At 52.8% G+C, this 20,793-nt stretch overlaps 2 protein-coding genes across 4 annotated transcripts in view; one reads left to right on the top strand and one right to left on the bottom strand.

Annotated features, from left to right (window-relative positions):
• Positions 1 to 15,950, bottom strand: part of AARS1 (alanyl-tRNA synthetase 1) — a 36,983-nt gene extending 21,033 nt beyond the window's left edge. For both annotated transcript variants that reach the window (XM_050922353.1, XM_050922354.1), the window contains exons 1-10: positions 15,788 to 15,950; positions 14,706 to 14,894; positions 12,013 to 12,158; positions 9,237 to 9,428; positions 8,078 to 8,222; positions 5,968 to 6,113; positions 3,962 to 4,070; positions 3,692 to 3,842; positions 2,941 to 3,065; positions 803 to 947 (exon numbers count right to left, since the gene is read on the bottom strand). In XM_050922353.1, the coding sequence (XP_050778310.1) occupies positions 803 to 947; positions 2,941 to 3,065; positions 3,692 to 3,842; positions 3,962 to 4,070; positions 5,968 to 6,113; positions 8,078 to 8,222; positions 9,237 to 9,428; positions 12,013 to 12,158; positions 14,706 to 14,894; positions 15,788 to 15,931 (1,492 nt within the window). In that variant the 5' untranslated portion in view covers positions 15,932 to 15,950. The remainder of the gene's footprint in view (positions 1 to 802; positions 948 to 2,940; positions 3,066 to 3,691; positions 3,843 to 3,961; positions 4,071 to 5,967; positions 6,114 to 8,077; positions 8,223 to 9,236; positions 9,429 to 12,012; positions 12,159 to 14,705; positions 14,895 to 15,787) is intronic.
• CLEC18C (C-type lectin domain family 18 member C) overlaps positions 1 to 20,793 on the top strand; it is a 271,662-nt gene that overhangs the window by 154,046 nt on the left and 96,823 nt on the right. The gene's annotated exons all lie outside the window — the stretch shown is intronic.

The raw sequence follows: 20,793 nt of genomic DNA, 5'->3' as shown, positions 1-20,793 counted from the left end.
CATGACAATCCCAGCCATTTACACCAAGCCACAGACACACGCCCAGCAGCCACCTCTGGAGTGCTGGAGCAGTTGATTAACAGTTTAAGACAAGAAGTAAAGAAAGAACATTGTGAGTAGAACCTGCGGGGGGACATTTAGCTGGGATGGGGAAATCACTGAGCTGGTCAGCTCTGTGGGGCACGGGCTGCCTTTTTGCTGTGTTCACGCGGCACAGAGCACAATGGGGCCCTGATCCATGACTGGGGCTCCAAATAAATCAGAATCATCAGGGAGAAGGCCAAGGGCTCAGTGATGGACCAAGATACCAGGGAATCCAGGGAAAGCAAGTCTCCAGGGATGCCTAGCTACAAAGCTGGAGTGAAAAGGAACCACTAGAGGGTTCCACTGGTCAGGCAGGGAGCGTATGAGCTGGACAGCCCCTAGAGCAGCCAAAGAAATCGGTTTCCTTTAAAAGGTTTCCCTGGCTCCAAACGGTCAGTATCTTCTCCTGCCAGGCAGTGGATTTGCCCCTCTGATTTGCACTGCCAGGCAGTGGATTTGCCCCTCTGATTTGCACTATCCTCCACTTACCTCTGTTGGCAGCTGTCAGCCCATCATGGTTCTCTCCCCTCCCCTCAGCCCTAAAGGCTGCCAGCCGGTCACTGGGCAGGCAGAAGGCATGAGATTCAGGAAGACACAAAGGCGCCCTCGCTGCAAGTTGCGGTAGAGTCCGCAGACTATCCTCCAGACCTGACCTCATGCAAGACCCACAAAGTGAGGCATGGGGCAGGGAAACTATTTGGAGGACACTGTCACATACCGTAGGCACCACTGGGATCCGATGTGTAGTTGTATTTAGGCGAGTCGTCGGTTACCTCCAGTCCCCGGGTGCGGAGCTCTTCAATAGCATAGATGTCCAGCATTATGAGGTCTTCTGCACCGTCTCCCTTGCCCTGAGACTTCAGCTGAGAATGGCAACAGGTGGCAGTGTTAGGAGCAGGGAGAAGATCCTTTAGCACTGCCATAGGGATCCAATCCTTGTGCATTAGCTGGCTGGGCTTTAGCAGCACATGCTGGGCTAGAGGCACGACTGGGGCAGAACGGACACCCAACATCCTGGACAAAGTCTAGTTTATGTTGTAGACCTGCATCAAACACACTGATATTCACAGCTTTCCTCTCATTCACAGCGAGTTTGCCAAGAAATCGAGGAGGCAAAAATCCAATGGGCTGGCAGGGATCCACGTTGTCCCCCTGAGGTCACCAGGTGAAGGATGCTCTGAAGCAGGGTGACTGGCAGCATGACAGCCATGGCAGCACTACAGTAGCAATCCCATCCACCCATTGTGGGGCACTCCCTGCACTGCTACTACTAAAGGGAAGGGCTAGTGAGGGTTCTGCTCATACCATGCCTGCTCTACAGCAAGTCAGCTGCAATGCAAAGCAGCCAAGCTGTGAATCCAATCTTGCACTGGGTGTGCAGGACCCCACAGTGCCCAGCTCTGCACTACTGAAGCGCCCAGAAGGTGCTCAGTGGGTAGCATGAATGACACAGCTGGATTTGTAGGGGCTGTATCTCACCTAGTGATGGGGGTGGGGGGCTCCCAGTTTCTCTGGCCCTGGTGCAGCTTCCATGCTGATTCCAATGACGGGACCACGGGTCAAGGCAGAGCGCTAGGGTTCTAACCATCAGATAGCTCAGCTGCATTCAGAGCATGCCTAGATCACCCAATGTGGCCTGAAGCCTGACTACGCCAGTTTACCCAAAAGCAAGGCTGCACCATCCTACAGTAACAGGGGGAGGGGGAGAGAGTCTCTTAGAAACTCTCCTGTAAATAAGGCCTATTACTATAGGGTAGATTAAAACCATGGCATCTTGGATCTATTCTCAGGATGAGGGTGCATGGAGCACTGTTGTACTGGACATCATAGAACCGAGGTGCAGAAAGTTTGCCCTTTTCCCCCACTTCATGCACAGACAGGCTCTGGCAGGATGATCCAGGTGTCCTTCCAGTCCCACAAATGCAGCATTACCTGGCATGAGTCCCAGATCCATGCAGAGCAGCGGTTCTCAACCGGTGGCCGACGAGCTAGTTTCAGGGGGTCCCCAAACCCCAAAACCCTGCAAGGCAGAAGCCAGGAGGCCCCGCTCTTTCCTGCTGGGGTCTGGAGTTTTTACTAGCACATTGGGAGGCCTCAGAAAGTAAAAAAGTTTGAGAAACCTGACCTAGAAAACCATCTACACAGAGATTGCTGTTGGCTACACCCCCACTGTTATCCATCTGTTGAAGAAGTCTTAGCCCAGCCTAAAGAAATATAATCAGCGAGTCTGCTTCAGGCAGCAATGAAATGAACACAAGAGGGCATATTTTCAGAAGAACCTGTGAAGTGGCACAGATAGAACACAGGGGGACACCAGCCAGGGCAGATGAAAGGCAGGTTTCCCACAACCACACAGAGGAGGAGGTTTGGAGTCTGTGTGGAAAACGCGGTGCTCCTGATTGCTGAGATCACGAGAAAGAAGGAAGGAAAGCCACACATCTGCACAGCCCCTGTGAACGTTTGTGGGAGATAGCAGGGCTGATTCTCATGCAACCTGCTCACTGTTTACTTCCGGGAATTCAGCCTTCAAGAGGGCAGTGGGGGAAAAAGCTCCATGAGAGCTGGCAAGGAGCTAGGCACCCTGGTAGGAGGCAGAGGTGCCCAGTGTTTCACCATGCAAATGAGCCCTGCACCCTCAGGATCTGCTCTCCAGCCAGACTTCTTGTGCTTTGCCCCAGCCTGCCCCAGAACCCAGCAACATGACCCAGTGTGCTCAGTGTCAGATTTCCTAGAAGACGCCCTGTTGTAAAGGAGCAGAGTGTTGTCCCTTTAACCCAGTAACAAAGGAGTCCTCCCACACCTGTGCCCCCTGCCTACTCCTTCTAGCAGGGGCAACGCAGACGGGCTGGTTTTTACCTGAGCCATCTTCCGCTCTTCCTCGAAGCCCTCCATGTCCACAGTGAGGCCCTTCTCCTCGGCAATGAGTCCAGTGAGATCCACGGGGAAACCATAGGTGTCGTACAACAGCCAGGCAGTGTCCCCTTGAGAGGAGAAACAGATCAGTCAGGTCTCCCACTACTCCTCCATCAGAACCCTCCCACCCAGAGCAAACCAGCTCCCAAAGGGTCTGGGACTCTTCCTCGGCAAATGGCAACGCCTACGAGACTCGGCAGCGGACCTCGGAGGTATGCCTAGCTTATGGGCACTGGAAGTGAGCAGTCACAGTGCTGGGGTCACAGCCCGCAGGACACCCGTAGGTGGATCTCAGTTCAGTCCCTAGCAGACAGCTGTCCACAGTAACATGTCACCACCCACCAGAACAGGAACCAATTGTTGGCAGCCGCATCAGAGAGCCCAAGGACTGAATAGGCCATGGAGAAGGGATCATCTTGTAGGTCACAGGTGAGCCCGTGGCAGGATGGTGCATGGGGGGCTCACTCTGCAGCTGCCCCTGCTGCGATAGAGGGCTTCAGTCTCCAGGACCATCTATCTATCTGACATCTTTCTCCCTGCTAAATTCACAGGCAGCTCAGCTGAGCCCTGAACGACTCCTAGGTGGCAGATGCTGCTCAGCAGCCAATTTCCACAGGACACAGCTGGTGTGCTGGCGCAGGAGGATTCCCTGGAAGCCTCATTCAGCATGAAAGGAGTTAAAACAAAACCTTACCAGGGATCGTTTTACTGTCTCCCAAGCTCTGGATCTTCCTGTCCAGGATGCGGCGCCCTCTACTGAGCGTTTTCAGGAACTGAACCTCTTCTTCATTGATAATATCCTTCACCATATCCGGGTCCTTCTTTAGCTCGGGGAACGCGTCGCCCTGCAGACACAGAAGTAGCAGCCATTAAGAGCCGAGATCAGCATCAGACAGCGGATGGAGTCTCCAACCACGCACAACCTTGGAGTCTCATGCAGTTACCGTGCAGCAAAGGGACCTACCAGTGACTGCACCACGACGTCGACCAGTGAGGCGAAGAAGCCCTTGGGGGCATTGAGCTTCTCGTGGGAGTAGCGCACGGCCCGCCGGAGAATCCTTCTCAGAACATACCTGCAGGAACAGCACAGAGAGAGGGGACCCTCACTCCGATGTTACACCCCTCTCCCCTCCTGCCAGTGGGATCCACCAGGAGCTAACCACGGGCAATGCGAATGCTGAGGGCCTCTTCCTCAGCTCCTCCACCTAGGCTTGGAATCCACACCCTCAGCACCTGTGGGTGGGAGATGAGGTGCGCTGGCAGAGTGTGGGGAGCGGGACTAGGTGTCAGGACTGAGGGGCATCAGCACAGGTGTGTGAGACACAAACATGCACCAGGTTGCATCAGAGCCTAGGTCCATCAGAGGAAGGTGTTAAAACCCTATAGTAATAGATGTGAAATAAATCTGCCCGCAAATTAGGTCTCACACTGACCTCTATTAGTTACAGCCTAGCTTCCGCCCAGCCGCATAAGGTTTCACATCCCTTCCCAAAATGTTGTGATCAGTAATTATGATCACTCTGGCTATTCTTGATATCTGTATACGTGTCCAATGCCTTTTTGAATCTTGCTAAATTCTTGGCCTCTTGGCTTCACGGACTTCCTGTGTTTGTGAGTTCCACAGTCTAATTATGCACTGTGTACAAAAATATTTCCTTCTATTAATTTTATTCAATGGCCCCTTGTTCTTGTGTTTGAGACACAGACACCAGAACTTCTGGATCTACCTTCTCTAGAACTGTCACTATTTTCCATACTCTGCTGTGTCCCCTTTTATCTCTCTCTTTGCTCAGGTAACAATCCCAGTTTTTCAATCAATCATTCGTCACATGAGAGTTTTTCCAGGCCCTTGATCATTTTCATCCCTCTTCTCTGACCACATCTGTAGTTCTGCAATAACATAGGGTAACCAGTGACAGACAAGGCCACACCTTTCATTTACATCATTAAGGCATTTTAATGCTTTCAGTGTTATTCTCCACCCCATTCCTGACATCCTAAATCTCATTGCTTTGACACCCAGGTCCCTTTCTAGGGTTGATCCATCTATGAAGTTTACCTCCTTTATTTTTAGCTTTGGGGCCTTTTTGACCAACCTCCACACTTTACTGAAATCTCCCTTTCTAAAGGTTAATGATGCTGTGTCCCTTTCTGTAGCCTACCCGCCCGTTGGCTATCAACACTAATTGCGCTCACTGTTACACTGGCTCAACTACTCTCCTTTCTTGAACTGGTGCCTGTGCGTTCACTTGAAGCTGACTGAAGAACGGCCTCCCCTCTTGTGCGCTAGAACTAGCTGTTCCAACTTGGCCCCCTTGGGTCATCTGACCATTTTACTGGGTAGTGGGGGTCTCCAATTACTACCACATTGTTCCATTTTGCTACCTCTGATCTCTCAACACTGCACTCACTCAATCTCCTTTACTTGACAAAGAGGCCTGCAGTATAGCCCTATGCATATATTTACATTCTTACAGCTTGGGAACTGCCTCCCTGTGGAGCAGCTGCATGTCAGCATTGAGGGACATTGGCTAAAGCATGTGTGTGGGAAGCCCAGAGCTGGAATAGCAGGGGCAGAGCTGAAGCTCAGGACTGAGATGCACTGGCAGCGCTGGGTGGAAAGTCTGCACAGCACTTACCCAAACCACAATAAGCCTGGCTCCAAGCCCTGCTATCGATCCCTTCCAGCCTTCTCAGTTACAAGGAAAACTGTGCCTTGCATGTGGAGGTGGTTCAAATGAGGGATCTCCAGATACCCAAAGGAGTGAGAAGACCCTCACTGCACCCAAAGCAGAGGGGGACATCACACCACCTGTTTCCAAGATCAAGATGTCAATGGCTGTAAGTTTCACCTGCCTCTAAATGGTGGAATTTCACCATCGCCAGGACTGAGTTGCAGCTTCTGGACACACATACACCCTGCAGTAACACCACTCCTGCTTCCTCCCCAGTTCAGTAATGCACTCTTACCCTCTGCCAGTGTTGTCAGGTCTCCCTCCATCAGCAAGTGCCACAGTGATAGTTCGGGCGTGATCTGCCAGGACTCGGTATGCCATGTCTATACCGTCTACATCCTCAGCACCAACCTTCCCTGTGTACGGCCTGGCCCCAGTGCCCTAGGCAGAGAGAGGAGACAGTGGGTATGGAGAACCTTGCTGTCTTGTCTGATTAGAGAGACACACATATATATGATTAGATACATGGCTCTGCTCAGCAGCATGGCTTGAGTCATCCAAGCCTTGCTCAGGGCCAATGGAGGCTGGGAATGTTATGGAGGCAGCACACTCCTCTGGATGGGAGGAGGTTACCTCACTGCTCCCCCCCCTACCCCCAGAATAGAGGTCGAGTGGCTCTGGAAGGAGCCAAGCTCAGTTCTCCCTGATCAGAAGGGCACACTGGGCACATTCAAAGTGAAACTGCTTGGTTCCAGCATTCAGAGCCCAGGTCAGCAAAGGCAGTGACCGACATGGAGACTCCAGCTGGATTTGGAGGGACAACTGGGGCAGGGACAAGGCTGGTTTTGCTATGTTGGGTCACACACTCCAGCCAGGCATAACCAATACAGCCAACAAGTCTTTCCCCCAAGCAGTTTCACTGCAGTCCCTATTCTATTTACCACGCTCTACTGCAGCTTTCGGGGCTCGGCTTCTTCCTTCACTGACAAAGTCAGACCGTGTTCAGGGAAAGCCACCTTAAAGGTGACCTGCACGTTTCTCTTGGCGTGTGGCCCTCTCTTTGTTCCTTTATGGTCGATGGAGATGGCCTGGGAAGGCTTTTCAGAAACAAGCCCCCAAAATGCAGCTTTTCTGCCTGTTTTTTTTAATATTCGAAATATTGATCCTGTCAACTCATTTGCAGAAAGGACTCTGCGGATGACTAGGAGACTGGTAGGATGAGAATATCAGAAACCTCCAACAACTGAAAGCCTACTGGGGAAGGGATTTGTAGTCAGACTGTGAAACCCATGTGTTAACATCTAGTCAATTCCAACGTCTGAGAAACGTTCAGGAGAAAGGATGTCTTTGTTAAAGATTCAACACCCCTCACCCCCGCCCCCAAGGGCTAAGATTGCTCACAATCCACAATTCAGAGTCTTCCAGCAAAATCAAGATGATCACATGGGATATTCCGAATGAGAAAAGCAAGCAGAAAAACAACTTTTTTGAAAAAAAATATTTTCAGGCTTTATGTATCCATCTTAAAGAACCAAAAAGGAGCATAAATCCACCCTCTTCTGCTGCATACCTTTCAGACACTGCCCAGCAGGCCAGCATATGCCATCTACCTAACAGAGATGGATCATAAAAGTCAAGCAACATAGTCCGGCAGGCCTTGGAGCAGGGGGCGTTTAAGGCAGGTGACTGACTGCTGAAGTTTGGCTCTGGACCTAGTTTCACCACCTAGATCCCCACACTGGGTTCACCCGTGTTTCCAGTTGAGGAGAGCTGGACACGGCACCCTCCAGAGCACAATGAGACTTCCCCCAGTGCTTGGAAAGGGTGGGGGGGAGTAATCAAGAGGAGAGGTGGGGCACCCTCTCCACCAAGACTCCCAAAGGAGGGACATGCTGCTTCTGCAAAGTTCCCAGCCTCTGCTGGCCCAGAGCATGACAAATAGAGCTTGGCCCTGAACACAGAGCTGTGCCATCTCAAGTCTACTGATCAGGTCCCATTTATTTAAAATGGAAGTCCCTTTGAGTCAGGCTTTCTAGGGCTCTGAAAACTGATTAGTGCATTTAGAAAGCTTGCAAAAGGAAGGCAGCTATAGAGGGCAGGGCAGTGTCTCCTACTTTCAAAGATGACCAAACAGTTCATGGTAAGCACATCTCACATGCTCTCCCCAGATTCACTCCTAAAGCAGCAACTACGGAATAGTTTAGTCTTCTACCCTTGCCAAGATAAACATCTGCAAACCAAGTGCTTTTAGGTTCACGACAGGTAGTTCTCACAGCTACTAGGGAATCACCATGGTCCCATCCTCTGGGACAGCTTCCCTGACTGTATGGTGCCATGAGGCTATGCATAATAGGGGAAGCAGATAAATTCTGATCAGGTTCAATGGCCCAGTCACAGATCTGTACCTTCTGGATGGCTTCGAAGTATGGGATGAAGAGATCAGTGTCATAGTTGGACATCTTGTTTTGCAGCACAGACACCAGCCTTTCCAGACCCAACCCGGTATCAATATTCTTCTTGGGAAGAGGTTTCAGGGTCCCGTCAGCCTCTCTACCCAACCCCAGGGAAAAAGACAAACAGTCGTTGAACGAGTTGCTGCAGGGGGGTTGCCATCTCTTCCCTCATCCCCACATGACTTTAAGCAATCCCATTGGTCTTATAAGGCAGGCATACACATGGGCCACTGGGAGCCTTAAGACGGTAATTAACAAGACACTCAAGAGCAAACTAGAACCAGCATAAACAAATCTTCCCTCCCCCCAGAAAAATGGGCTGAATAATTGTCCCCAGCCTGGCCCAGGGGGCTGCCACAGACTAACTCATGTATATGAGGGCAGGGGGGAGCCTTCCAAAGTCACAGGCCAGTGGCGGAATGGCCCTCCTTCCAGAACTAGAACGAGCCTCAACCCCACTGACGGCACAGAAGTGAGCCCGGTTGGGGAGTGGAGCCCAGTGTTTGGCCTGAAGGACTCTGACTGAATTACAGGCAGCTTCCAGATCCTCCGAGCAGCTGGGCTGCCACATTCTGCTCTCACTGCTCCATAACAGTCCTTTCCACACAGTGGCTGGGCCTGGTTATTTGCTCCCAATGGCTGCTTGGGGAGGATAGTTAACACACAAAATACGCTGTACTGAGTGACATGGGGAGCTGGCAGCACAGCTTAGCTGCTAGGGTGCGGAGGGTGAAGAAAGGAGTTTAAATGGGGCCCCTCTGTGCCTGATGAGGAACAGCAGTGGGGGAAGCCCTATCAGCGATTCTAGAGGCTAGTCATGGGGCATAGGTGTTACACAGGGAAAAACAGTGGGAGGTAACAGCAGATGAACTACAACCTCCCTCCTCCTAAATCCCAGATTTCACAATTTAACCATATTCCCTCAACACCCATTGGGGCAGCTCAGAAGCCAGCTGTGGGGTTGGCGAGAACGGTTCACACTGGAGGGCAGAGGCTCCCAAGCCTACAGCCTCCCGGTGCTGTGGCTTTCCAGAGCTGTCTTTTTACTAGAGTGAAGCGCTCATTCCCCATCAAACAAGAAATGCGTGGAGGGGGCAGGCTCTTGGCTCACCTGTTAAACTGTATGAACACCAGGTTCCAGATCTCCAAGACATTGGGGTCATCTTGATTGACGAGGTGCGAGGCATCCCTGTCCCCAATCCGGTCATAATGAATCTCACTGCAGGGGCCACAGGGGCCTGTCTCCCCCATTTCCCAGAAGTTATCCTTCATGCTGCCAGGCAGGATCTTGCTCTCAGCCAGTCTGTACCAGGAAAGGGCCCGTTAAATTAGAGAGGTAAGAGCAAGACCTCCCTCAATTCAGGGGCAAAGAAAGAAACCACCTTTTACTCCTTAAAACTCATTGAATGGGTTGGAAGAGCCCACAGGCTTTTGAGAGAGACCCAGCTGAGATCCTCCTTTTTAACACCTACCAGTTGGACTTCCCATCCTAGCAGGACCAAACAAGTGCCCCCCACCCAAACTGACACATTCACAAGAAGCTAATCTCTCCAGGTGAGAGGCCTGCTGCACGTAGAATATATTTAAGATGCCACCATGTGCTTTTAGAACAGAAAATGATCAATTTTTTACAATCTTCTATCCTCAGAGACAAGGCCCTGAAGGCTGCAGCTGGACCACTGGCTTTGGTTAGGCTTCATTAGGGGTTTTCATTTGTGCAGAATGCCCAGGCTTTATTTAAGCAACAATACAACGGGATGCACCTCAATCACTCCCTTTTAATAATGAGTGTCACCTCAAAGCACTTGGCTTCATAGCTCTGCCACCCAGAGAACATGATCTGTGATATGCTGCCACCGTGAAGACCCACTGATTTGTGTCCATTGCCAAATAAGACATGCTGCATTTCCTTAAAATAAAATGCAGTGTGAAGTAAATACCACCTACTTCCGCTGTTCCTATTGCAAAGTATATGGGATTTCAGCCAGCAATGTATCTTGAGCATAGTCATAAATGGGTTTCCATGCAGTTTCTGATTCCATTTCAGTCGTACAAGGCAGGGATGATTTAAATCACTACTCAGGAAGACTCAATTTAATCATGGATTTCTACATAAAAGTGCATTCTTGCTGGTTGTTATAACCTTAATACATATTCTTCACAGGTAGAGGAACTTCATTAAAATATTCCCAACTGGGTCTCTTACGGCCTGCTGCCATTATAGGTTTTCCCTTCTAGTGAGAAAATGGCATGGTAGATCTCAAATCAACGAAGGCCACACTCAGAAAGGCCTCAAGACTTCCGGAATATGCTGCTCAAACAGTTTCACTTTTGTTTCTACTGCCTGTCCCTCCCTTCTCAAATTCAGCTCCAGACTTATCCTTCTCCAGAACTATTCTGCACCCAACTATCTTCTATTCACTGAATTTTTTGAAACTTTTCACTTTTAGAGAGAGGTAAGGAATTGACTCCCTGTATACAAATTTGCAGAAGGACAACAGGGTTGAGGTCTGTTATTTCTCACCTCAATATATCTTTTATTTATTTAAAAACATTTTTGCTGTTAACAAGCATGTTGTCTCTGGAGACACAAATCCACACAGTTTGGGAACTGCAAAACTAAGCATCTCTGATGGCATCTTCTAGACTGAACACTGCGTCCCATTGGGTAGACAGAAAGATTAACTTAAATAGTCTATACAGCAGCCCCTGGAACCCCATAAGATTGAGTCCCTAATCCATGAACTATTGGAACTCATTTACAAAACTTTTCTTAAACATGACAAGAATATACTGTCTCATACTATAAAATTAGAATTTACAATCCCCGTTCCATGATGAGATATCTTTGAGCTATAATGTATCTTAATTCAAACTATCTTTAGATCGGATTTTATTAAAAAAAATGCTTTTTGAGGAAAAAAAAACCTATATTTTATTTATTTATTTATTTTAAATCATTGATTTTTATCCACCTTGGTAGAAGGTTAATTCCTTCACAGCAATGGCCTGCTCTTGCTGATGGAAGAGAATTTGCATGTCCTGAGTCTGTCCAGTAATCCTGTGCTGAAGGGATTCAGCCTTCACAGGTACATCTACAACCCCAGAGATCCCACTTCCTAGCTGGCAAGGGTTGCATGGTTAGGAAGGGTCAATGTTTTACTTGTTTCAATCTCTAATCTCCCAGGCTCAGGTGCCACTGGAAATCCAAACTGTGACTACAGAACAAAGCAGCAGCAGATCCCAGCTCTTGTAAATGGCAGTAAATTAAATAATCACTAAATGGAAACTTCCTTTCTCCTCAAATTTCCCCAGCCCATCTCCCATTCCAAACACCCATTTGAAAAAGACAGATTTTGCAGCATGCCCTGGAAATCAGCAGATCCAGACTACTGCAACCCAAGAGGAAAGCAATCCCCAAGTCACACGCTCCTTGTGCAGAACACCACATCAGCAGCTCCCATTCTGGCAAGCCAAAGCAATTGCACTGTTTTTTGCTGAGCACTGCTGCAGCAGGATAGCGCAGGAATGCTCTGTCAGACAGACCCATCCCAGGCTATTCAAGGCTTTACAGATCAAAGCCTACACCTTTAACTCCATCTGGAAACCAACAGGCAGCCAGTGCAGATCACGGAGCATCAGTGTCACATGAGTCATCTCAGCAGGGAGGTCAAAGACTGACTGGGCTGTGGGGAGTGAATTATTTCTCACTCCATCAGGCTGTCCCTTTAGGGTGTGGTTTGGCTCACTGGTGAGACAACACGAAGCTAATTCTGCCTCAAGCATGGCATGGGCAAACAAGGGACTCCAGGCGCCAAGGCTGCCAGGCCTGCACCTATCACCAGCACTGTTTTCATAAGAACAGTTATATTTTTAAATGCCCTTACCCCAAATCCCGCCAGATCTGTTTGCACTCAAGGTCTGGCTCTAATCCGGCTGCCTCGTTGCCACCAAAGTAAGTGACATAGAGTCTTTCAATGGGGATGCCGAACTCGTTGGTGAGAAGGTCCAGAGCCAGTTTACAAGCCAGTTCCTGCACCAGGAAAGACAAGATGAGTGAGGAAAAGCAAACAAATCTTCTTACCCATACAACACAGCCCATCCCAGAACAGGCAGGGGTTGAAAGCACAAACTGTAATGCTTCAGAACAGGCTTCGCACATCACAAGTCTAAAGTAAACTGAATAGGAAGAACAGAGAACACAGAACACATGAAACATCCTCTCACTGACTCCACTGCGTGCAAAGAATTGAGGCCTGGAACCGCCACAATGGATTGCCCCTCTCTCTAGGCCCTCCGCAGGTACCCCTTTGAGCTGCCAGCTCTGCCAAACACCTGCCCCTCAGAACCTGAAATGAGCTGAAGTCTCAGACTTTTAGATAGCAAATAAGGTCAAGAACCGGAGAGCTTTAGCTAACGACAGCTGAAAAAGGCAGGCCAATATTTGCAGGGCACAGGAAATTCCCATACATCAATAAACTGAGGGTTCCCTGGATGGCTTCACACAATCAGCCAAAGAATAAAAACTTAATACTTAGCAGGCTCCACTGTGATTCTCTCTTTCCTCATTGATTTTTGGTTCCACTGTTATTTTAATCACCTTGCTGCACTTTGATCAGCTTCATGAAGTTCCTTGGCCCAGTATTAACTCTCGAACTAAGCCCCTTGCAAGGACATCACACTTCCTCATTTTATGCTCCTATCTCCTCGGCAAGTCCTTCTCGCTAACTCCGGCTTGCCCCCAAAACATCTGCTGGAACCCTGCTCCAAAGCTCTAAAGCCTGCAGTCTGAGCCACTTACAAAGGAAGGGCTGCAGAAAGTGCACTGGAAAACTATTGTTCTGTATGATAGCCTGCCTAGATGCTAAAAGCCTGATACAAGGATTTGCTTTCCCTTTCGTAGCCTACTGGACCAGGAGACTTTAATCATATTTAAAAGTACACCTCTGCCTCGATAGAACGCTGTCCTCGGGAGCCAAAAAATCTTACCATGTTATAGGTGAAACTGCGTTATATAGAACTTGCTTTGATCCACCGGAATGCGCCGCTCCGCCTCTCCCGGAGCACTGCTTTACAGTGTTATATCTGAATATCGGGGTAGGGGCGTACTGGTTTATTTGTATTTTTTATTGATTCCCTATTGTTATAGGGATGAATGTCGCTCACACTGCTGTAGCGCTACCAAGGTGTTCAGATAGTGCAGTGTAAGAGGTTATAAAAGTACAGAAATTAGACAGACAAGAACACAATTCTACAGAGAGCTTTTCACGTTCCAAGTGCTTTACAAACGTTAGCTAATTAATCCTCTCAAGGTCCCTGGGAGGCAGTGAGGCAGCTATGGGCTTTTTCCACCCATATGAGTCCCAAGTGCTTTACTGTCCGATGCTCACATGCAGTCTTCTTCGTTTTTGCATTTTTACTTTCTATCAGTGGCCCCACTGCTGTGAGGTGGAATACAGAATTCTCTCTCTCAGGCGACTGACTTATGCATCTTACAACCATGCTCAGGGTCTAATTGATCACCAGATTTGGGGTCGGGAAGGAATCTTCCCTCAGGTCAGATTGGCTGGGACCTTTGGGGCTTTTCACGTTCCTGCGCATTGTTAGTATATAGGCTTATTTGTCAATCTGGGATAGAATTTTGGGTTTGACCTTTGATACTCTTATACCTTATACTAATACGTGTGGCCAAAGACTGTGTATGTTTCTTCCGCCTAGTCAGATGGGTTTGTCAGTACAATGGGAACAGATAAGAGCAGTTAAAGTGTTACAGGGCATGGTAGGAGTGTAATACATATTAAGACTGTCTCAACCCCTATCTCAAGGCAAAGTCAAGCAACCAGTCAGAAGAGGCAAGGGGGGGTTGGGAGGAAGGTATAAAACACTAAATGACCAAAGAAATGCCCATCCCTGACTGGAGCACAACCTCACTCCTTACCCCTCCCATGGGGTACAAAAGAGGTGGGATGAAGACCCTGACCCAAAATAGATGATGATCCTAAGTTGTAAGGGGCGAGACTGTGGGCATGCATTTCAGGTATACTTGGGCCTGCTAAGGGGGGAATGGGGACACAGGCAAGGCTCTGCGGTGACACAGCTGGGAAGAGGGAGGCGGGGTAATCGCTCTGCAGTGTCAGAGTTGGGAACAGAACACTGGGAAACAGACTCTACCGGCGTGTAGAGCTCTGGATACGCTTGCTTGAAACTAACCTCAACACACAGCACCACACTGCCTGCACTTCAGACTTCTGCTTTCTGTCTGCGTGACAAGACCAGGGGACAGGGTGAAGGGAAAGCCCTCTAACAGGCATAACCAACCTAATCAGTTCCCTGCCATCACAGGGAACTTGGGCATTAGTGGCATCTCAGTCACTCCCATTCTCTGCCTACAGCACACAACAGTCTTTGTGTTAGCCTCCCAAGGACTGGTTTAACTGAGGTCATTGGGCTCAGTGTAGAGGTATCCAGGTGAAGTTTAGTGGCCTGAAGGTCAGACTAGATGATCTGATGGTCCCTTCTGGCCATAAACTTCATGAAAGCTCCACTTAGATTCCAGATCCCCCTTGACCTTGAAGCTTACCTTAAAGTAATCGCCAAATGACCAAGACCCCAGCATCTCAAAGAAGGTGTGGTGGTAGACGTCTTTCCCCACATCATCCAGGTCGTTGTGTTTGCCCCCAGCTCGGATGCACTTCTGGGTATTGGCGGCTCTGGTCAGTTTAGCCATGGGGTGGGAGGGATCAAGGGTATTGAGGAAGATGGGTTTGAACTGGGGGGAAATAGCAACAAGATGATTTAAACTTAAGAACTCACCTAGGCAGCGAGCACTCTGTGGGTCAGTACACATGGGCCAATAAGAACATCCCCAATGCGTGTATTTAGAAATGCTGAGGTTGCCACTCCACCAGACTAGTGCACCTTTCCATCACTCCTGCCAAACCAGGAGCAGTACTGGTGGAGTCCCGAGGTGCCGCATCCACCTGTCGGTGCCCAGGAGGAGGACAATTATGCTCCCCCCATCCCTCAATTCAAATAAAAGACTACCAAAGTTTTTTAAAAACAGGATTAGTTTGCTTGGTGCTAAGGGCCTAATCCAAACTGCGCTGCAGTCTTGTCCTGACTGCCTGGATACTTGGATCAGGCCCTAGTGACGCAATGACAGAATGGGAATGACAAAAATGCTGCCTGGTGCACAGAACGGAAATGTCTCTGAGGAGCCCACTGTGTGTGAGCAAGACTCTCGAGGAGCAGGGAGCAGTCTGCACCTCCATCGAGGAGTCCGCCTGGGGAGGGAGGGAGGGAGGCTTTAAACACCAACCATGGCTTAGCAGAATCATTGTGGAGAAAAGCTGCTCAGGGATGTGCTGATTTAGTACATCTCCCAGGTGCCATGGCTAGACTCCATTCCCAGCCTGGGATGCCCTGTGCCAGAACCTCTGGCATCCAGGGACATCTTATCTAACATTATCACATCACAGCACTGGGAGCCCACAGCCAGGGGAACTGTTGGAGCAATTCAGCCCCATTATATCTCACCAGAATTAATTTCAGTGTGATAAGTACTACCCACAGCATACACAGCTAAGCACCCCTTGGTTCTTTGCTCCTGCAGAAAGCACAGGACAAGTACCAAAGTCACACAGTCCTGGGGGAGAGCCCTACCTGATTCATGCCAGCATTGGCAAAGAGCAGCGTAGGATCGTCCAAGGGGATAGTCGCAGATGAGTGGACATAGGTGTGCTGGTGCTCCTTGAAGAAATCAATGAACTTTTGCCGGATCTGCTTAGCTGACAGTGTCGTTTCCATCCTGAGACCACCACACAAAGCTGTCAAAAGAAAAAAGAGAACGCAGATGGGTGAAGGACACATTCTGCTCAGTTTAATGGGACAGTAATGAATAAGGACCCTGGGGAATGGGCAAATGGGATGTAATTCACTGAATTCTTTTGTCTGGGTCTCATGAAAGTTAAGATTTTCAAATGTTCATTTCTAGTCTCACTTGTTTCCAGGAGTGATGTGAGAGTCTCACTGTGGTACTGGGCTAAAGGATCACAGATTCAAGGCAAAATATCCCCTACAAACTTGTGTGGTGGATACTAAACCATTAAGTCAGATTGAGCCTGGCTCCTCTAGTGAGGGGCCCTGACTCACAGACACAGAGGCCTGCAGTACTGGTGACTCTATGCTGTGGCTCATGAATACCATCCAACAAGGATCACACTGCCTTGCAAATACAATAGACAGAGAATGGGTTTTAAGTGATCATTGCATTCTCTACAAACCCCGAGTTAGGGCTGGCAATTCAGTAATTCACTTAGCAGGAAAACAAGGGAACAGATTGTTACAGTTTAAAGAAACCCTAAACACCAGGATGAAAGGAACTTGGGACTTTAGGATCCTGCACCAATTATCACTATCCTACAGCAAACTGACTACCAGCCCGTCTCCCCAGAGAGCACTTGTTGCTTCCTGCTTCACATGGTGCAGTCCCTGAAAGTGTGTATGGGAGAACTGATAAGCAAGGTCTACTCCGGCTGCCAGGAGACAGCAGGCAAAATATTATAGAATATCAGGGACCTCTGGAGGTATCTAGTCCAATTCCCTGCTCAAAGCAGGACCAATCCCCAGATCCCTCAAAGATTGAACTCACAACCCTGGGTTTAGCAGGCCAATGCTCAAACCACTGAGCTATCCCTCACTCCAAGTAGGAAAGAGGTCTGAATGGCTTCTTTCTGGCTGCTTCTCCAGAGCCACAGGAGTAGCAAGGAAACCAGCAGCATGATTGCCAGCCAGGCCCAGATTCACAAAGGCATTTAGGCACCTAGCTCCCATTCAATATATCTTAGAGGAGTTGAGTCTCGGAGTCCATTCTGGAACCCTCCAGAGGAATTTAGAGAGAACAAGGTGTCCCATTTTCACAAACAGGAGACTAAGCAGAGAATCTGCCTGTCCATCACTCAAGTCATTAGAGCCACAGCTGCTCTGACTCTATGTGAGCAAGAACGAAGAGGCTGGGGTTGGAAGTGAGGGGAAAAAACTAAGTCTAAAAAAAAAACAAAACAAAAAAAAAAAAAACCACAAAATCATTTTTGAAGTGCACTAAAAACTCGTACTGGCATTTCAGCTGTCAAGTTTTTTCACTTCTCCTAGAGTGAGGATTTTGGCAAGAACCACCCATTTACCAACTTGGCTAAAGGTCACATGCAGAGCAAAGAATTTCATACAGAATCATGGAATATCAGGGTTGGAAGGGACCTCAGGCGGTCATCTAGTCCAACCCCCTGCTCAAATAAAGCAGGACCAATCCCCAGATAGATTTTTGCCCCAGGGATTGAACTCACAACCCTCACAAACCAAGTGAACCCAGGCTTCCTAACTTCCTGTTCTAAGCAATACCCCTCACAGCTATGCCATTTTAAGCAGGACTAAGATGATGCAACAAAGAAGGAAACAACCCCAAAGCACCTGGCATTGGCTATTATGAGAAGACCATTGGTCAGACCCAAAATGGCCTTCACGTTCTTAAAGTACATTTAAAATACAGGCCCACAGGGCCTGACATTTGGGAGACCTGGTTTAAAATATTATAGGCAAAAGCCTGCACTCAGATCTACGCCAGAACGCATGGACAGGGTCCTACCAGAGCCATGCCAGGAGCAGCCCTAATACATGCTCCCTGCATGCCAGGAGGTCCCACTCCCCGCCCCAGCCCTGCCCTTCCGACGGCACGTGGGGCTCCCACCCTTGCGCCCACGCGGTGCGACTCCCCACCCCACGCTGCCAGGGCACGTGGAGCCCCCAGACCCTGCCACCCTGAGCCAGACTCCCAGCATCCCCTGCGGCTGCGGCCCTGGAGCACCAACCCCAGGGGATGCTGGGAAGTGGCTCAGGAAATGGGGGCCCCGTGGTAAGGGGGGGGTCCTGCTCCCTGCCGGCACGATGTAGCCCAGCCCCCCCCGCGGGCCTGCCGCTCCTTACCACCGCCCTGCACCTCCAGCGGCAGCACCACGCCTCGCCGCACAACCTACCGCGCTGCAATCTCTGCTCCGCCCCGCCCCACAACAACTGGGCGCGGGCGCGGGCGCCGGCCAGCGATTGGTCTCTGCCGCTGACAGTCACCCGCGCGCCCGGGGGTGGTGAGTTTGTGACGTCACGTGGAAGGGGCGGTGAGGCGGCTGATGCAACGGCAGTGACACGGCCTCGTGTGGGGGAGGGGACAGAGGGCCGCCATCTTAGCTAGGCAGTGGGCGGGGCGCGCTGAGAGCGAGGGGCGGGGCCCGGGGTTGCGCCGTGGCGGGCAGCGGGCGAGGCGCTGGGTGCGGCCCAGGGCGCTGCTCTTAGGCCCCTGCACGGGGTCTGCCCAGTGGGGTGAATACATTTCCCGGTGCCACCCTCAGGGTGATGGCCCTGCACAGCATCCCTCCGACTCCCAGCACCGGGGCCAGGGCCCTGGTCACCAGCACCAGCTGAGCTGGGGCGGCCCGTGTGCGCGTTCCCGGTGCACGGCTCCCAAAGCAAGGGCTGTGCGCCCAGCGCACCGACAGAGACAGCAGGCTGGCAGGCCAAGAGACATGTTTCAAAGACACCCTCCAGACAAACGTCAAGAGATGTGGCACTAATACCCAGGGCCGGCTTTAGGCCGATTCCCCCGGTTCCCCCAAATCGGGCCCCGCTACCCCTGCCAGAGCGCGGCAAGTCCCGCGACCCCGCTACCCCGGCCGGAGCGCGGCAAGTCCCGCGACCCCGCTACCCCGGCCGGAGCGCGGCAAGTCCCATGGCCCCGCTACCCCGGCCGGAGCGCAGCAAGTCCCATGGCCCCGCTACCCCGGCCGGAGCGCGGCAAGTCCCCCGCCCCGCTACCCCGGCCAGAGCGCGGCAAGTCCCACGACCCCGCTACCCCGGCTGGAGCGCAGCAAGTCCCACGGCCCCGCTACCCCGGCCGGAGCGCGGCAAGTCCCATGGCCCCGCTACCCCGGCCGGAGCGCGGCAAGTCCCATGGCCCTGCTACCCCTGCCAGAGCGCGGCAAGTCCCACGACCCTGCTACCCCGGCCGGAGCGCGGCAAGTCCCCTGGCCCCGCTACCCCGGCCGGAGCGCGGCAAGTCCCCTGGCCCCGCTACCCCGACCGGAGCGCGGCAAGTCCCGCGACCCCGCTACCCCGGCCGGAGCGCGGCAAGTCCCGCGACCCCGCTACCCCGGCCGGAGCGCGGCAAGTCCCCTGGCCCCGCTACCCCGGCCGGAGCGCGGCAAGTCCCCTGGCCCCGCTACCCCGGCCGGAGCGCGGCAAGTCCCCTGGCCCCGCTACCCCGGCCGGAGCGCGGCAAGTCCCGCGACCCCGCTACCCCTGCCAGAGCGCGGCAAGTCCCCTGGCCCCGCTACCCCGGCCGGAGCGCGGCAAGTCCCACGGCCCTGCTACCCCTGCCAGAGCGCGGCAAGTCCCATGGTCCCGCTACCCCTGCCGGAGCGCGGCAAGTCCCCTGGCCCCGCTACCCCTGCCGGAGCGCGGCAAGTCCCCTGGCCCCGCTACCCCGGCCGGAGCGCGGCAAGTCCCGCGACCCCGCTACCCCGGCCGGAGCGCGGCAAGTCCCCTGGCCCCGCTACCCCGGCCGGAGCGCGGCAAGTCCCGCGACCCCGCTACCCCGGCCGGAGCGCGGCAAGTCCCCTGGCCCCGCTACCCCGGCCGGAGCGCGGCAAGTCCCGCGACCCCGCTGCCCCGGCCGGAGCGCGGCAAGTCCCCTGGCCCCGCTGCCCCGGCCGGAGCGCAGCAAGTCCCATGGCCCCGCTACCCCGGCCGGAGCGCGGCAAGTCCCGCGACCCCGCTACCCCGGCCGGAGCGCGGCAAGTCCCGCGACCCCGCTACCCCGGCCGGAGCGCGGCAAGTCCCGCGGCCCCGCTACCCCGGCCGGAGCGCGGCAAGTCCCGCGGCCCCGCTACCCCGGCCGGAGCGCGGCAAGTCCCCTGGCCCCGCTACCCCGGCCGGAGCGCGGCAAGTCCCCTGGCCCCGCTACCCCGGCCGGAGCGCGGCAAGTCCCGCGACCCCGCTACCCCTGCCGGAGCGCGGCAAGTCCCCTGGCCCCGCTACCCCGGCCGGAGCGCGGCAAGTCCCGCGACCCCGCTACCCCTGCCGGAGCGCGGCAAGTCCCCTGGCCCCGCTACCCCGGCCGGAGCGCGGCAAGTCCCCTGGCCCCGCTACCCCGGCCGGAGCGCGGCAAGTCCCCTGGCCCCGCTACCCCGGCCGGAGCGCGGCAAGTCCCGCGGCCCCGCTGCCCCGGCCGGAGCGCGGCAAGTCCCGCGGCCCCGCTACCCCGGCCGGAGCGCGGCAAGTCCCGCGGCCCCGCTGCCCCGGCCGGAGCGCGGCAAGTCCCGCGGCCCCGCTGCCCCGGCTGGAGCGCGGCAAGTCCCGCGGCCCCGCTACCCCGGCCGGGGCGCGGCAAGTCCCGCGGCCCCACTCCTCCCACGGGAGTGCGGCAAGGCCCGCAGGCCCACTCCCTCAGCCAAAGCGCAGCAAGCCCTGCTACCCCGGCCGGAGCGCAGCAGTCTGAAGTACGGCTGAAGACTCGGAGCGCAGCCCAATGAGTACAAGCCCCACAAATGGGGCCCCGCACTTGCTAAAGCTGCCCCTGGTAATACCACGCATGGGGAGGCAGTACCCCAGGACAGGGCTAACTA

This window comes from Gopherus flavomarginatus, chromosome 14 (genome assembly GCF_025201925.1).
Source record: "Gopherus flavomarginatus isolate rGopFla2 chromosome 14, rGopFla2.mat.asm, whole genome shotgun sequence".
Lineage (NCBI taxonomy): Eukaryota > Metazoa > Chordata > Testudines > Testudinidae > Gopherus > Gopherus flavomarginatus.
This window is presented reverse-complemented; position numbering and strand designations above follow the sequence as displayed.